The 15,508-nt window shown below is 45.6% G+C and overlaps 1 protein-coding gene across 1 annotated transcript in view; it reads left to right on the top strand.

The window, feature by feature from the left end:
* Window positions 1–15,508, top strand: part of wscd2 (WSC domain containing 2) — a 254,302-nt gene that overhangs the window by 205,255 nt on the left and 33,539 nt on the right. Inside the window, exon 7 of the mRNA XM_080208075.1 lies at window positions 1,414–1,614. Coding sequence (XP_080064201.1) covers window positions 1,414–1,614 — 201 coding nt within the window. The remainder of the gene's footprint in view (window positions 1–1,413; window positions 1,615–15,508) is intronic.

Raw genomic sequence — 15,508 nt, 5'->3', positions numbered from 1 at the left:
ATCAATAAGGAATTGAATGAAAGCATTGTTGAAGAGCTTGAAATAGTTAGATCGAAGTTTTAGAAGCATAAAACAAGAGTAAAAGACAGCATTAGAAGGTATGCTGGGCACAGCTTGCAAGAAGTCGCCTCACTCCAGCGCCATCTTGGAGAAGGAGAAAAAGGGAGAAAGGGGAAGAAAGGTGAGAAAAGTGGGATAAAATAGGAATTATCCCCCCTTCCCTTACTTTTTCTCCCCCTTTCCCTTTTGGATATTGGGAAATTCTCCATGTCCTTCCATGAATAATATCATGCCATCTATTCTGTTCATCTACACATGCAGGCAAGAGATCAGTTTAACTTCTCATCTGAAAAGTGGCTCCTCCAATAATGCAGTTCTCTTTAGGCAAGGCACAGTATGGGACGAGAACCCACAGCCTCCTGACTGAGTGATGAGAGTGCTATGTCTGAGCAGGAATGGGTCAGATGGTCCCCTGTTTGTTCGGTGGAAATGGCAATAGCTATTGTACAACTGGGGCATACAGACCAAAAGAATGCTGGGGTTAGTGGCTGGTCCGTATTGATTTAGCTAATCTCAGCCAAAGTGGCAGCCATGGAGTAATGTGTTTGGTCCAACAGGGTGGTGTTGGGTTGAGAGAAGATACAGTTTCAGCAATTGCAGCTGCAAGGATAGGGACAAGATTCAGTGTGACGCCTCTACAATCGAACAGTCTCATTGTACTCGATAACTAGACTGACACATGAAGAACAGCCACTTGGGTGGGGTGAGTCAGAATCACAGAATACTACAGTGCAGAGGAAGCCCTTCGGCCCATCGAGTCTGCACTAATGCATGAAAAGCCCTGACCTGCCCGTCTAATCCCACTTTCCAGCACTGGGCCCATGGCCTTGAATGTTATGGCGTGTGCCAAGTACTCATCCAGGTGCCCTCTAAAGGATGTGAGGCTTCCCGCCTCCACCACCTTCCCAGGCAGCGCATTCCAGACCCTCACCACCCTCTAGGTAAAAAAAAGTTTTTCCTCAAATCCCCCCCCCCAAACCCCCCACCCCTCACTTTTAACTTGTGTCCCCTCGTGACTCATCTTTCAATGAAGGGGAACAGCTGCTCCCTATCCATTCTGTCCATGCCCCTCATAACTTTGAACACCTCAATCAGGTCGCCCCATTTAACAGTCAGTATAAAACGCAAGGAGAGAGCTGGCCAGTGATGAGTCCTGAATTTGCGGACTGGGAAAATTTTACCAATGACCTTTCGATGCTCCCACAGTCTTGCTGACCTTTGTTTGAAAGCGACTTCAGGTTAAGTGTGACGAATCCACCAGAATGCCTCACTGAGGAAATGTCCAGTGTCCACCATGTTTAGTTGAAAACTGCAACATTTATGTTCTGTTTTCTCTCCTCTCTCCCCCCTCAGGTTTCAAAGGAGAAAGAGACCATTGGAAAAGTGGCCGGTCGATTTGTATAAAGACTCACGAGAGTGGCAAGAAGGAAATTGAACTGTTTGATGCCGCCATCTTGCTCATTCGGAACCCATACAAAGCTCTGATGGCCGAATTCAACCGAAAATATGGAGGACATATTGGATTTGCTTCGGAATCTCACTGGCGGGGCAAAGGTATGATCAACATTGTTCATTTTTCCACATCTCCTCAGACTGAAAGCCATCAGTAGAGTGGATCGGAGTGCAAGATTCCACCTCAGGGTTGTGTATGTTGAGTAGATGCAGGTAAACATTGATGACTCATTGTATAGAACCATTGCCAAACAAAATAACAAGGAAGACTCATGTTTACATTGTGCTTTTCACAACTACTGGATAACTCAAATTGCTTTTGAGCCAATGACATACTTTTGAAGTGTACTCGCTGCTGCAGTGTGGGAAATGCGTCGGCCAGTTTGTGCACAGCAAGCTCCCACAAATAACAATGCAATAAGGGCTGATTGATCTTTTGTGATGCTCAGAAAAGGGATACAATGGCACAGTGGTTGCACAGCTGTCTAACAGCACCAGGGACCCACGTTCAATTCAGATCGTAGAACTATAGAACCTCTAGAGGGTAGAAGGAGGCCATTTGGTCCATTGAGCATACATGGCAACAATCCCACCCGAAATCCCACGTATTTGACCCTAAGAGTCAATTTAACATGGCCAATTCATCTAACCCACACATTTTTGGACTGTGGGAGGAAACCAGAGCACCCGGAGAAAACCCATGCAGACTCCGCACAGACCATGACCCGAGGTTGGAGTTGAACCCTGGTCCCTGGCGCTGTGAGACAGCAGCGCTAATCATTGTGCCACTGTGCCACACTGTCTGTGTGGAGCTTGCACGTTCTCCCCATGTCTGCATGGGTTTCCTCCGGGTGCTCAGGTTTCCTCCCACAATCCAAAGATGTGCGGGTTAAGTTGATTGGCCAGAGTAAATTGTCTTGAACTATCTGGGGAATTACTAGAGTAAATACTCAGGGTGACGATGATATGTCAGTGCAAGCTCGAGGGGGGAGATGATCGATTTGACTTGACGCCAGAGAGAGATTTAAAAACAAATTTGAGAAAGTTTACAATCGCAGTGTTGCCAGTCTGGGTAAGTCAGAAAGCCCCTCTGGACTAAGAGGCATAAAGAATCACAGGGTAGGCTTACATACTTCAGAACTGGGAGCTGTTTATTGAAGGTGTGCACTCATTCACAGTCAAAGAATAAAGAAAAGTACAGCACAGTAACAGGCCCTTCAGCCCTCCAAGCCTGCGCCAATCATGATGCCTGAATTAAACTAAAAAAATTTCTGCCCTTCCTTGGCCCGTAACCGTTTTATTCCTTCCCTATTCATGTACCCATACAGATGTCTCTTAAATGTTGCTAATGTGTCAGGTCTAAGATTGCCCAACAGGGTCCCACACTGGCCGGAGCTAATAGGCCAGGGGTCATCTGATCTTAAAGGGGCAGTCTGCACTATTTTATTATTTATTGTCATAAGTAGGCTTACATTAACACTGCAATGAAAATCCCTTAGTCACCATACTCTGGTGCCTGTTTGGGTACACTGAGGGAGAATTTAGCGTGGCCAATGCACTTAACCAGCACATCTTGGATTCTGGGAAAAAGCCAGAGCACCCGAAGGGAACCCACGCAAACACGGGGAGAATGTGCAGACTCCGCACAGGCAGTGACCCAAGCCGGGAATCGAACCCGGGTCCCTGATGCTGTGAGGCAATAGTGGTAACCACTGTTCCACCTTGATAGAGGGCAAGTGACAAGCTTTGGTTTTCCTCTCGTGAAACAGTGATGACTCTCAATATCCCCCAGAGTCAGTCAATATTTATTGACTTGATATTTCAGTTCATACTGCAATGGAGAATTACGCCAAAGGATAGGCTAGAAATCACGCTGATTAAAAGTAAGATTTCAATGCTCCCCATTGCTTCACTGAACTATCAAAAAAACTCCAACTGTTCAGCTTACAATATTTGAAGAGTGATCTCTCAGCCAGTATTCTGTACCTGAAGCTTTGAAATGATCTGTGTGTGGCCCCTAGACCAGTAGTATATAATCAGCATGTAATTGGTGTCACAGCAGTTTGTGTCCATGTTCAGAGTGTTGCGACTCTGCTGTGTATTTCTGTGTATGATTCACATAGCTTGAGTAAGCCTCTGTAAGTATAGACTTTAAAATCTTTTTAATTAGAGGTCAATATTATAATTTCTTATAATCCATTGAATCCCTGCAGTGCAGAAAGATGCCATTCGACCCATCGAGTCAAGGCTGGTACAAATTTATCTTTTAAAAAGCATTTAGATAGCTACATAGGTACAATGGGTATAGAGAGATATGAGTCAAATGCGGACAATTGGGATTAGCTTAGGGGTTTTAAAAAAAAGGGTGGCATGGGCAAGTTGGGCGAAAGGGCCTGTTTCCATGCTGTAAATCTCTACGATTCTATGAGTCTGCACCGCCAACAATCCCACCCAGGCCCTATCCCTTTAATCTTATTTATTTACCCTAGCTAGTCTCTCTATCACTATGGATCAATTTAGGATAGCCAATCCACCTAACCCATACACCGTGGGACTGTAGGAGGAAACAGGAGCACCCAGAGGAAACCCACACAGACATGGGGAGAAGGTGCAAACTCCGCACAGACAGTGACCCGAGCCAGGATTGAACCCAGGTCCCTTGCACTATGAGGCAGCAGTGCTAACCACTGTGCCACCGTGCCATTCTTCCCCACACCAAAGTTTGAAGCCTTGGTCCCAGAATCGATTCATTTTCTGCCCTGTTATCAGGATTTCAGATGACATGTATCTTCATCCATCGCCTACACAATGAATTCTGTCACCTCGTCAATTTCTGATCAATACTCAACCAACCCCCGCCCTTTTCAACCTCAGCTTCTGACCCTAAGGATGGGATTTCTTGGCACATCCCTCACCTCATCCCAGCACACACCCCCACCCCCCCCAACCTCCTCATGGCTTGTTTTCCATTGGCTGCCATGGGTTCTTCCAGTCCCGCTGAGATCTATGGTATTTTGTATGGCTCACCCCTCACAGATGCACCATAGAAAGCATCCTTCCTGATTGCATCACAGCTTGGCTATGGCTCCTGCTCTGCCCAAGAACGCAAGCAACTACAAAAGGTCATGAATGTAGCCCAATCCATCACGCAAACCAACCTTCCATCCATTGACTCTGTCTACACTTCCCGCTGCCTTGGCAAAGCAGCCAGCATAATTAAGGACCCCACGCACCCCGGACATTCTCTCCTCCACCTTCTTCCATCGGGAAAAAGATACAAAAGTCTGAGGTCACATACCAACCGACTCAAGAACAGCTTCTTCCCTGCTACTATCAGACTTTTGAATGGACCTATCTTGTATTAAGTTGATCTTTTTCTACACCCTAACTATGACTGTAACATTACATTCTGTATTCCCTCGTTTCTTTTCTATGAACGGTATGCTTTGTCTGTATAGCACACACAAAGCAATACATTTCACTGTATGTTAATACATGTGACAATAATAAGTCAAATCAAATTGAAATCCTGCTGCTGGAGAACCCCACTGTGGGGCAGTGGGGGGTGTGGGAGGGAGTCACCATCAGCAGGACTAGAAGACTCTGCAGATAGAAGTGCTGGAAAATCCCACCCTAGATCCTGTCAGTCATAAAGGCGATCTAGTTGCCAATCTTGTTATCTGCCTGTGCCTGTGACCCTCCTTCAGGTCATTTGCTGCTGAATCCCTCACCTCTCCCCCCCCCCAATCAAAGGGCTCCCTGGAATATTCTCCTGACCGTTGATACAATTTCCTTTTTCTCCCAATTGATCACTGAGCTTTTCATTGCTCTATTGGTTCACTTTGCAGAGTCTTAGAATTCCTACAATACAGAAGGAACCATTTGGCCCTTTGAGACTGCATTGACTCTGTGAAGTGCATCCCATCCAGGCTCACCACCCTAAAACCATAGAATCATAGAATCCTACAGTGCAGAGAAAGGCCATTCGGCCCACTGAGTCTTCACTGATGACAACCCCACCCAGGCCCTATCCCTATAACCCCATGCACTTAGCCTAGCTAGCCCCCCCGACACGAAGGGACAACTTAGCATGGCTAATCCATCTAACCCACACATCGTTGGACTGTGGGAGGAAACCGGAGCATCCGGAGGAAACTCATGCAGTCACGGGGGAGGCAATGGCTTAGTAGTATTGTCAGTAGACTATTAATCCAGAAACTCAGCTAATGTTTTGGGGACCCGGGTTCGAATCCCACCATGGCAAATGATGGAATTTCAATTCAGTAAAAATATCTGGAATTAAAAATCTACTGATGACCATGAAACCATTGTCGATTGTCGGAAAAACCCATCTGGTTCACTAATGCCCTTTAGGGAAGGAAACCTGCCATCCTTACCCGGTCTGGCCTACATGTGAGTCCAGACCCACAGCAATGTGGTTGACTCTCAACTGCCCTCCAAGGGCAATTAGGAATGGACAATAAATGCTGGCCAGCTAGTGATGCCCACGTCCCTAAAATGAATATAAAAAAATGCACAAACTCCACACAGACGGTGACCGAAGCCAAGAATTGAACCCAGGTTCCTGGCGCTGTGAGACAGTCGTGCTAGCCACTGTGCCATCTTGCCATGATCCCTTCATCCTGTACCCTGAATAGCCATTCTACCATCACCTTCCAATTGACTGTTTGGGCATTTACATGGACATGCTGGTGTGAAGGCTGTTCGAACGCACTTTGGTGTGTGCGTGGTGTAATGGAGTTCCTGTTTGGGAAAAGTGTTGCCCTTGACAAGCAACAGAGGGGAACTGTTTGTCAAAAAATTGTCTCGTTTACTTGGACAAAAGAAGAAATCACCTCCTGGCTACCCTTTATTCATGCACAAGCTCATTCAACATTCTGCACCTGTCCTAACTCATACCAAACCAGTCACCTTGCTGACCCACAATGGTTCTTAACCCCCATCTTAAACTTTCCAAATGCATTTTTGAACCCCTTTGAGGTTTCACCCGTCCCTATCTCTGTAACCAAATGGAAGGGAAGAGTGACTTGCATTTTTATAGCAATTTCCACATACTTCGGATGTTGCAATGTGCTTTACGAACACGTTTTGAGGTTCAGTTACCGTTACAATGTTGAAAGCACAGCGGCTGACTGGTGCACAGCAAGATCCCACAAATAGCAACGTGACGATGACCACATAATCTGTGGCCGAGTGAGGGATAAACATTGACTGATGCTGTGGGAGTTTTTACCTGAGAGGAAAGGTAGGGCTCGACTTTTGACCATTGCCCACCTTTAGAATGTAGAGGAGCGCCATTGTTTATTCTGTCCAGGGCATGGGCATCACTGGCAAGCCCAGAATTAGTTTCCTATCCCAAATTACCCTCGACCGAGAGGGTTGCATTTCAAACATCAACCACACTGCTGTGGCTCTGGAGTCACACATTGGCCAGACTGGGTAAGGACGGCAGATTTCCTTCCCTGAAGAACATTAGTGAAGCAAATAAGTTTTTTCCCCGATAATCAATAATAACTGCCAAACTGAGACAAGCTTTAGACTCCAGATTTATTAATCTGCCGTGGTGGGATTTGAACCCATGTCCCCAGAGCCTGTAGGTTCACAGTCCAGTGATGTTACCATTATACCATCACCCCTCCTTCCTTCACCTTCGCCACACACCTCCTCCATTTAATTTTCTCCCGGCTGACACCGGGATGCGGCACAGCGGCACAATGGTTAGCACTTCTGCTTCACAGCGCCAGGGACCCGGGTTCAATTCCAGCCGTGGGTCACTACCTGTGCGGAGTCTGCACGTTCTCCCCGTGTCTGCGTGGGTTTCCTCCAGGTGCTTTTGTTTCCTCCCAAAGTCCAAAGATGTGTAGTTACGTGGATTAGCCATGATAAATTGCCCCTGGTGTCAAGGGATTAGCAAAGTAATTGGCAGAGTTACATGAATAGGCCCAGGGTGAGATTGTGATCGGTGCAGACTCAATGGGCTGAATGGCCTCCTTCTACACTGTAGACATCCTATGGATCCTCTGATAGCTCTAGCTGAAGTCAGTTCAATCTGAGTTTGAGTAAATTAGGTATGATTGGTGCCAGATTATGGCCAGAATCTTCTGGCTGTTTATTCCAGTGGGATTCTCCAGTCCTGCTGCAGTGAGTGGAGATTTGGCCAAGTTCTCCATCCTCGCTGGAAGCAGAGGCGAGACGTGAATGGCCAGAGAATTCCGCCCTCTGTTTCTAGACCTCCTGGAGTTGAAATATATTGAGGCCAGCTCCCTCCACCCAACCCCCGCACATCCCCCTCACCCCCACGCAGACGAGCGTCACTCCCTGTGAACCAGCTGTCAGTATCCATTGTCCAACTAGTGCAAGCTTCAGACTTTCATGAACTGGAGGCCAGAGACCGCAGTTGACGTATTTAGTGGACAAGTGACTGTCGGGGGAGAGGCACAATTTCTGTAAACTGTCACTGGATCCTGAATGTTCTCCACTCAAGCCTTTGAGGCTTTTTTGTTTTTTATATATATATGTGTGTGTGTGTGTGTGTGTGTGTGTGTGTGTGTGTGTGTGTGTGTGTGTGTGTGTGTGTGTGTGTGACCTTGTGGGGTTGAAAAAGCAGCCTTTATTGGGGATTGGTGTTGGTCTAACGTTTAAGATCAATCAAACACAGTTCCTAGCTGTCAGCTTATCGCCCAGCATCTTAAAGCAAACACATTCCCGATTGCTGTGAGGATCACACACCATCGCAGTTTAAGAAAACTGGGTCACTGGGGAAACAAAGAATATTTATATTTCATTTTGTAATTGCAACTCAGGTCGTAAGCATTTGCTTAAGTTTAATTCTCATCTAAAAATCTTTCAGATTGTGACTCGAGTATTGGATGGAATATGCAAGTGAAGTCAGTTTTGAAATCATTACAAATCCTGTCCTGTTTTACCTTGAAGGAAATACTACTTCCTATGTCCATCCAGAAATGGCCTCAAGGCTCGTATTTCCACTACCAGCCAGTATTCCAGGCACATGATCCCACAGGAACCGGGAAGCTGCTGCTTAGGGACATTTAATAAAGCACTTTAAAACTCAAAGCCGAGCTGATCTCTCCGCCGCACAGCAAGGATGAGGAATGGACTGGGCTGGTTTTCGCGCCATTAATCCTGACATGGAATAAAAAAGGATCGGCACAAAGAGCAGGAGACCAATGCATCATGACTTGGGTGGGACAGTCAACAATGTTTGATGAGGATTGTAGTTTCCAGGGCAGGAGCTGGTTTTCAGTTCCTTCCAGATCTTGGGATGCTGGATGCAGGGTGTGGTACCTGTGTAGTTAAACTGACATGGCCCTCTGAATCTCTCCAGTTTAGGCGAATCAGAGATGTGCAATAATTGCTGGCTTTACCACTCACATCCTGTAAAGAAAATTTTAGAAAAGGCTGTTAAGCACAGAGTCTGCCTTTTTGTTCTTAATCTTAATTTACTAATGCTGCAAATGGCATTGCAGGAATCTAAATCAGTCAAACCCTTCAAGTTTTAACCTCTTCCCTTATTGTGTGGTCCATTCATTCCTTAGAATGGATGGAGACAGCACTGATATGATGGGTTTCTTTTATTGAGCAGATTTAAAATTAAAACATTATAGAAAGTGAAAACTAGAGAGAAGAGAGAGAGAAAGACTCTGGCCTGTCTGCCATGTACTGTTTAAAACTAGCTGAAAACATACTAAACAGGTCTCAAAAACAGACTTCCTGAACTGAAAACATACAGCTGAAACTATAAACCTGATTTACTTGGGCATGAAACTATTAACGCAATCCACACCAGTGTCAGATCTAAGTCAGATCTAAATTGCACTCAGATTCAGCACTGAGAATGAAAATGTTAAAATTAGGCCCTATATGTTAACGCTTATCTCATATTGAAATTGTTTGGTACATGCTGTCTCTAACTACCAAAACAATCTCTCAACTGTGGCCATGAAAGCGGCTGTTGTGAAAAACGTCATTTTGGCTTATCAAAAAGCCTTGCTGGCATTGAACTTTCAAAAACTGCAGTCAATCTTTTGAGCTAATCCCAGCATGCCTGCTGAGTTTTAAAATGTGGTCAAGTTAACTTTAAAAGCTTTGCATTTAAATGTAATTACATAGGCCGAAATATCTTAAAATGATGCCTTTGCATAAATGAAGCAGACCTTACACAGGTTCCACAACACTAACCCAGAGGAAATCAGTCCATTTTCTCTCAACCTTTGCCTCGTAATTTGAATTTCCAAAATCCAGATCCATCATTATTCGTCAGAGCGAAGGGATGCCTGAGAAAGCTCAGTAAGCTCACAGGGCTGTTTTATTTTTAGATAGACATAACATTTAGGGAAACATACTTGCCACCTCCCAGAGTATTTGCAGAATTGTAAGGAACTCAAGATGATTAACGTTGTTACCGCTGCCAAATGAAGGAGAAACATGCCCCGGGCTTCCTTCCCCTTGTTAGATTTGAACAAGGCCACAGCGATTCCGTTTTCTTTGTCCTGATTTATTTCTAAGGGATCTTGCAGAAATGAAGACTTAATAGCTACAATTCCCAGAATCCCAGCGCTGTTTTGAGAAATTGCCTCTGTGCAGCTGTGCCTTCTCCATCCCCAATAATAAGCCACAGCTTCAGAATAATTATTACAGTCCCAGATTCCAGGTAGGGGTGGCACAGTGGTTAGCACTGCTGCCTCGCAGCACCAGGGAGCCGGGTTCGATAACAGGGCTTGGGTCACCGTCTGTGCGGAGTCCGCATGCTCTCCCCGTGTCTGCGTGGGGTGCTCCGGTTTCCTCCCACAATCCAAAAGACGTGCTGGTCAGGTGCATTGGCCATGCTAAATTCTCCCTCAGTGTACCCGAACAGGCACCAGAGTGTGGTGACTAGGGGATCCTCACAGTAACTTCATTGCAATGTTGATGTAAGCCTACTTGTGACACTAATAAATAAGCTTAAGAAAAAAGACTCATTCAGACGGAGCCACTGGGGTGGGTGTCAAAGCTTTGACAAAGGGGTCATCTGGACTCGAAACGTAAGCTCTTTTCTCTCCTTACAGATGCCGCCAGACCTGCTGAGATTTTCCAGCATTTTCTCTTTTGATTTCAAATTCCAGCAACCGCAGTAATTTGCTTTTATACAGTGAACATTTGTTCACTAATGAAGCCTCTGAAAGTGGATCATTACAACATTTCAATGAGATTGTCTCTCATTCTACTAAACTCCAGAGAGTTCGACTCATTTTCACAGAGGACAGTCCACTTTTAATGGCACACTTCATTGCAGAACTAGCAATAATAGTTCCAACTTTGATTGCAAGTTAGGTTATAAAAGACTCAATAGAAGAAATGTTTCCCCTTGGCACCTCAGGAGCTGTCTGCATTTCCTTGGACCGCTCTTCCTGGCCAGACTGGAGGTGATTGGGAAATTCTTCACGGATCACGCTAGGAGATCGCAATGCGCTAATGACTGGGAACCACTTTATACACATCATTCGGAACGACCCTCCACTCACTGTGTTACGGAGGAGAAATAAACTCGCTTTTATGGGGCAGGTTGCATTACTTTCTGTCAAGGGATGTGATCTTACCATCCATTCACGCAACACTCCCACTGCAGCAAATTGGGAGAATTTGACACCCAGCTAAATCTTGGTTCACTGCAGTGGGATGGGAAAATCCCACCGGCATGAATGGCCATAACATTGCACCCTAGGGCTTTGTTTGCTGTAGTCTGTAGAGATTTCCTTCAGCAAGGCTCTTATCTGCTGAGTGAAGAGACTTTGCCTTCAAATGAACTGCTATCTCCTGTACCTTCTCCAACCCACAGTCCAACATGTTGGGTTGAACTTTCACCCTCCAAGTGGGTAGCAGAAGTTGAGAAAGTTCCCAACCTGGCCTGACTGCTCCCGGAGAAAGTAACTAATACCCACATTGTGTGTGTGTGTGTGTGTGTGTGTGCGTCTGTGTGTGTGTGTGTGTGTGTGTGTCTATGTGTGAGTGTGTAAGTGTGTGTGTATGTGAGTGTGTGTGTGTGTGCGTCTGTGTGTGTGTGTCTGTGTGTGTGTCTGTGTGTACATCTGTGTGTGTGCATTTGCGTGTGTGTGTGTGTGTGATTGTGTGTGTGTGTGTGAGTATGTGAGTGTGTGTGTGCATGTGTGTGTGTATGTGTGTGTGCATATGTGTGAGGGGGAGGAGGAGGAGAGGGGTGTGGGTGGATTAGGGACAGGGAAAGTGTGGGGGGGGTGTGGGTTGCTGCATTTGAGCCAGCCATATCAGATATTACGATCCCAGTTCCTGGACAGGAATATCCCAGAACGGAACTCTGAATCAAAAGACCACATGCTTATGGTTTTTTTTAGAAAATGTAGAGAACAGTCACAAGGCCAGTAATTGGCTTTGACAACAAGAAAAAAATCAATACACATGAAAAGTTGGGTTATGGTACAGTACTCCTTCAATCCCCTTTAACTTCACAAGTATACACAGACTTTAAGGATAACACGGGTTACACAGTATAGTTTGAGCTCCAATGGTCTCATTAACTCTGCATTCCTTCAAACACACAGACTGGCTGTGGTCAAATACACTTCTCTCTGAACCCAAGTGAGGGTCTGTGGATTTCTTCTCAAATCCTCCTCGATGATTGTCACATAAATTCCACTCCCAAAAAACATGCTTTAAAATCTTATTTCACAACAGTGCTTTCCATCAGCAATTTGCGTTCCAAAATCCAGTCCAGCTTTTACAAATTACTCTTTCAAAAAAAGCTTCCACTTCACTTTTAACAAAGAATCCAGCATGCAGGTTTTTCAACTCTCCCTTCAGGATTTCTTTGTCTCGATTGCTGTACAAACTGTTCACAATTGTTTTAACTGTACATTCTCAGGCGCTTTTGAAATGGCATCAAGCTTTTGATTTACCTCTGAAGTCTGCTTTTCCACTTTGAATCTGACTACAGTCGATCTCTCTTTAACTTGGAACACTTCATCTGCTTTTCACTTGAATTCCCCTGACAATTCTTTGGTCTCTGTTCTCGTAACCTCAGTCTTCTTAAGGCATTCCTTCTGCCCCAATTCCCTGGTGATCTGGACTGTGTTAGGTTTTTTGGGGAATCTGCTTCTTTGCAGCTCCCTTCTCCTGTCCAGCTTGTCTTCCCCTGGCAGTGTTGAGATACGTTCACTCCCCGGTGTCTTACCTTCAACTGCAAACAAATTTATCGAAACATAAATTCAAACAGTCTTTCTATCTTAGAAGAGAGCCCACAGTTGCTAAGCAACAATCACATGCCTCTGCTAGCGTATTCACTTTTCACACCATAATAAAGATAAAGGAGCAGAATTAGGCCATTCGGCCCATCAAGTCTGATCTGCCATTTGATCATGGCTGATAAGCTTCTCATCCCCACTTTCCTGCTTCTCCCCATAACCCTTCAACCCATTACCAATTAAAAATCTGTCTAACTCCTCCTTAAATTTACTCATTAACCCAGCATCCACCGCACTTGGGGTAGTGAATTCCACAGATTCACAATCCTTTGGGAGAAGTAGTTCCCCCTCAACTCTGTTTTAAATTTGCTGTCCCTTATCCTAAGACGATGACCTCTCATCCTAGAATGCCCCATAAGAGGAAGCTTCCGCTCCACATCTACTTTATCCATACTTTTTATCATCTTGTATACCTCAATTTGATCTCCCCTCATTCCTGTAAATTCCAGAGAGTATCAGCCTAAGCTGTTCAATCTTTCTTCATACGACAAACCCCTCATCTCTGGAATCAATCTAGTGAACCTCCTCTGAACTGCTTCGAATGCCATTACATCGTTCCCAAGTAAAGGGGCCAGAATTGTGCACAATACTCGAAGGGTAAGGCCGCACCAATACCTTGTATAGTTGCAACAATACTTCTTATCTTTATATCCTATTCCTTTAGCTATAAGTGCCAAAATTCCATTTGTTTTCCATATTTCCTTATTATGAAGATAATGAAGATCTGCACAACCCTCTCTAAGCACAATAGAAGCATAGTTTGAATTGAACCAACCCTCAGACATTTAAACATTTTTCTCCAGCGTGAATCTAACTATAGGTTTTTCCCTTCTGAAAACACAGAAACATTAAATTAAACCCAATTAAAATGATAACTTATTTCTAGTTTGTACCAATATAAATCCCTTAAAATATCTTTGTTTGCCTAGCACTGGGCACCCAGATCCCCGTATATGACAGCTCTCTGCAATCTCTCTTCATTTAATTTGTTACACTACTTTTCCATCCCTCCTGCCAAAGTGGCCTGGATTTTAACATCGCGTGGTATATATTTCCGGGCACAAAGCAGTCGTAAAATGGGGTGTAAGGCGATTAGCGCAATTGTCACTGGTTTTCGCAACAAATGCCATTTTACGCGTGCAGGAAAGGTTAATGTATTCAAATTTATTAAAGTAAGCATTTAAATATCATTAGTAAGCCTGGCACTCAATTGTCTGGCCTCGCCTGCCTTTATGACCTCACTGGGAAATGTTCTTGCTGGCAAGGAATAGACACTTTCCCCATGAATAGGGAGCAGTCAACTTGGCCTTACTGGTGGAACCTGAGGCCATTGAGGCCCAGGGCGGCCGAAGGCAAGGAGGGGTGCCCCTAGGGTAGTCCAGACTGGCACCTGGGCAATGCCCACTGGGCAGTGCCAGTGGGGGAAGTGGCTAGGGGGATGGTGGAACAGTGGTTAGCACTGCTGCCTCACAGTGCCAGGGACGTGGGTTCGGTTCCCAGCTTGGGTGGAGTTTACACATTCTCCTCGTGTCTGCGTGGGCTTCCTCCAGGTGCTCCGGTTTCCTCCCACAGTCCGAAAAATGTGTTGGTTAGGAGTATTGACCTGAACAGGTGCCAGAGTGTGGCGACTAGGGGAATTTCACAGTAACTGCATTGTAGTGTTAATGTAAGCCTTACTCGTGACTAATGAATAAACTTTACAACCTTAGTGGGGACGGGCCAGTGGGAATGAGTCTAATGGTGCGAGGGGTCCTGATGCCACTCTGTAGCAATCGGTGGGGGCAGGGCGCAGGACTGCGATCGGTGGAGAGGACCTGTTGCCACTCTGTAGCGATCGATGGGGTAGGGAGGAGGTCCGTGATTAATCTGGGTGCCGGGGGGGTGGTGGGGTCGGTGGAGACTGCACCTACTGTCGCAGGTCCCCGTGATTGCAAGGCGGGAGCTGCTTCAGGCTCTCTCTTTGGCTGTCAGACCTCTGCTACTGCACACGTGCAACACATGCACATGCGCACTACCTCTCTCTGCAGGGTTTCGAGCAGGTTAAGCCCCACCCACAGGCTTCTGCAGCAAGCAACAGGTTTGCTCAGAATTTTGCAGCTAAAAACCTGTTGGCAGAGAGCGTGATGCTCAGGCCCTGTTCACTACCTCAGTGTCAAATTTTGTTGACTAACATTCTTGTAAAGTGCCTTGGGGCATTTTGCAATGTCAGAGTGCCATTTGGATGCAAGGGGCTGCTGTTGATGATGTGAAATGTGCTTTGCAACATTAACTATTGGAAATGAAAACTCACCAGAAGCCAAGAGTTGCTTTTGCTTTAATTATCGGCCTAGCTCAGCTGGGAGCATTCTCACCACTGAGTTAAAATAAGGCAAAGTGGTATGATGGCCTTCGTTGCAAGAGGACTTGGGTACAGGAGCAAGAATCATAGATTCCTACATTGCAGAAGGAGGCCATTTGGCCCATTGAGGCTGCACCGACCATAATTCCACCTAGGCCCTATCCCCATAACCCCAAGCTTTTCCCCCAGCTAGCCCCCCCTGACACTAAGGGGCAATTTAACATAAGAACATAAGAAATAGGAGCAGGAGTAGGCCATCTAGCCCTTCGAGCCTGCCCTGCCATTCAATAAGATCATGGCCGATCTGAAGTGGATCAGTTCCACTTTCCCGCTTTCTCCCTTTAACCCTTAATTCCCCTGTCTA

The sequence above is a fragment of the Carcharhinus amblyrhynchos genome, chromosome 20, assembly GCF_965287045.1.
Source record: "Carcharhinus amblyrhynchos chromosome 20, sCarAmb.v2.hapA, whole genome shotgun sequence".
Lineage (NCBI taxonomy): Eukaryota > Metazoa > Chordata > Chondrichthyes > Carcharhiniformes > Carcharhinidae > Carcharhinus > Carcharhinus amblyrhynchos.
Note: the sequence above shows the minus strand (reverse complement) of the source record. Positions and strands in the feature narration are given on the sequence as shown.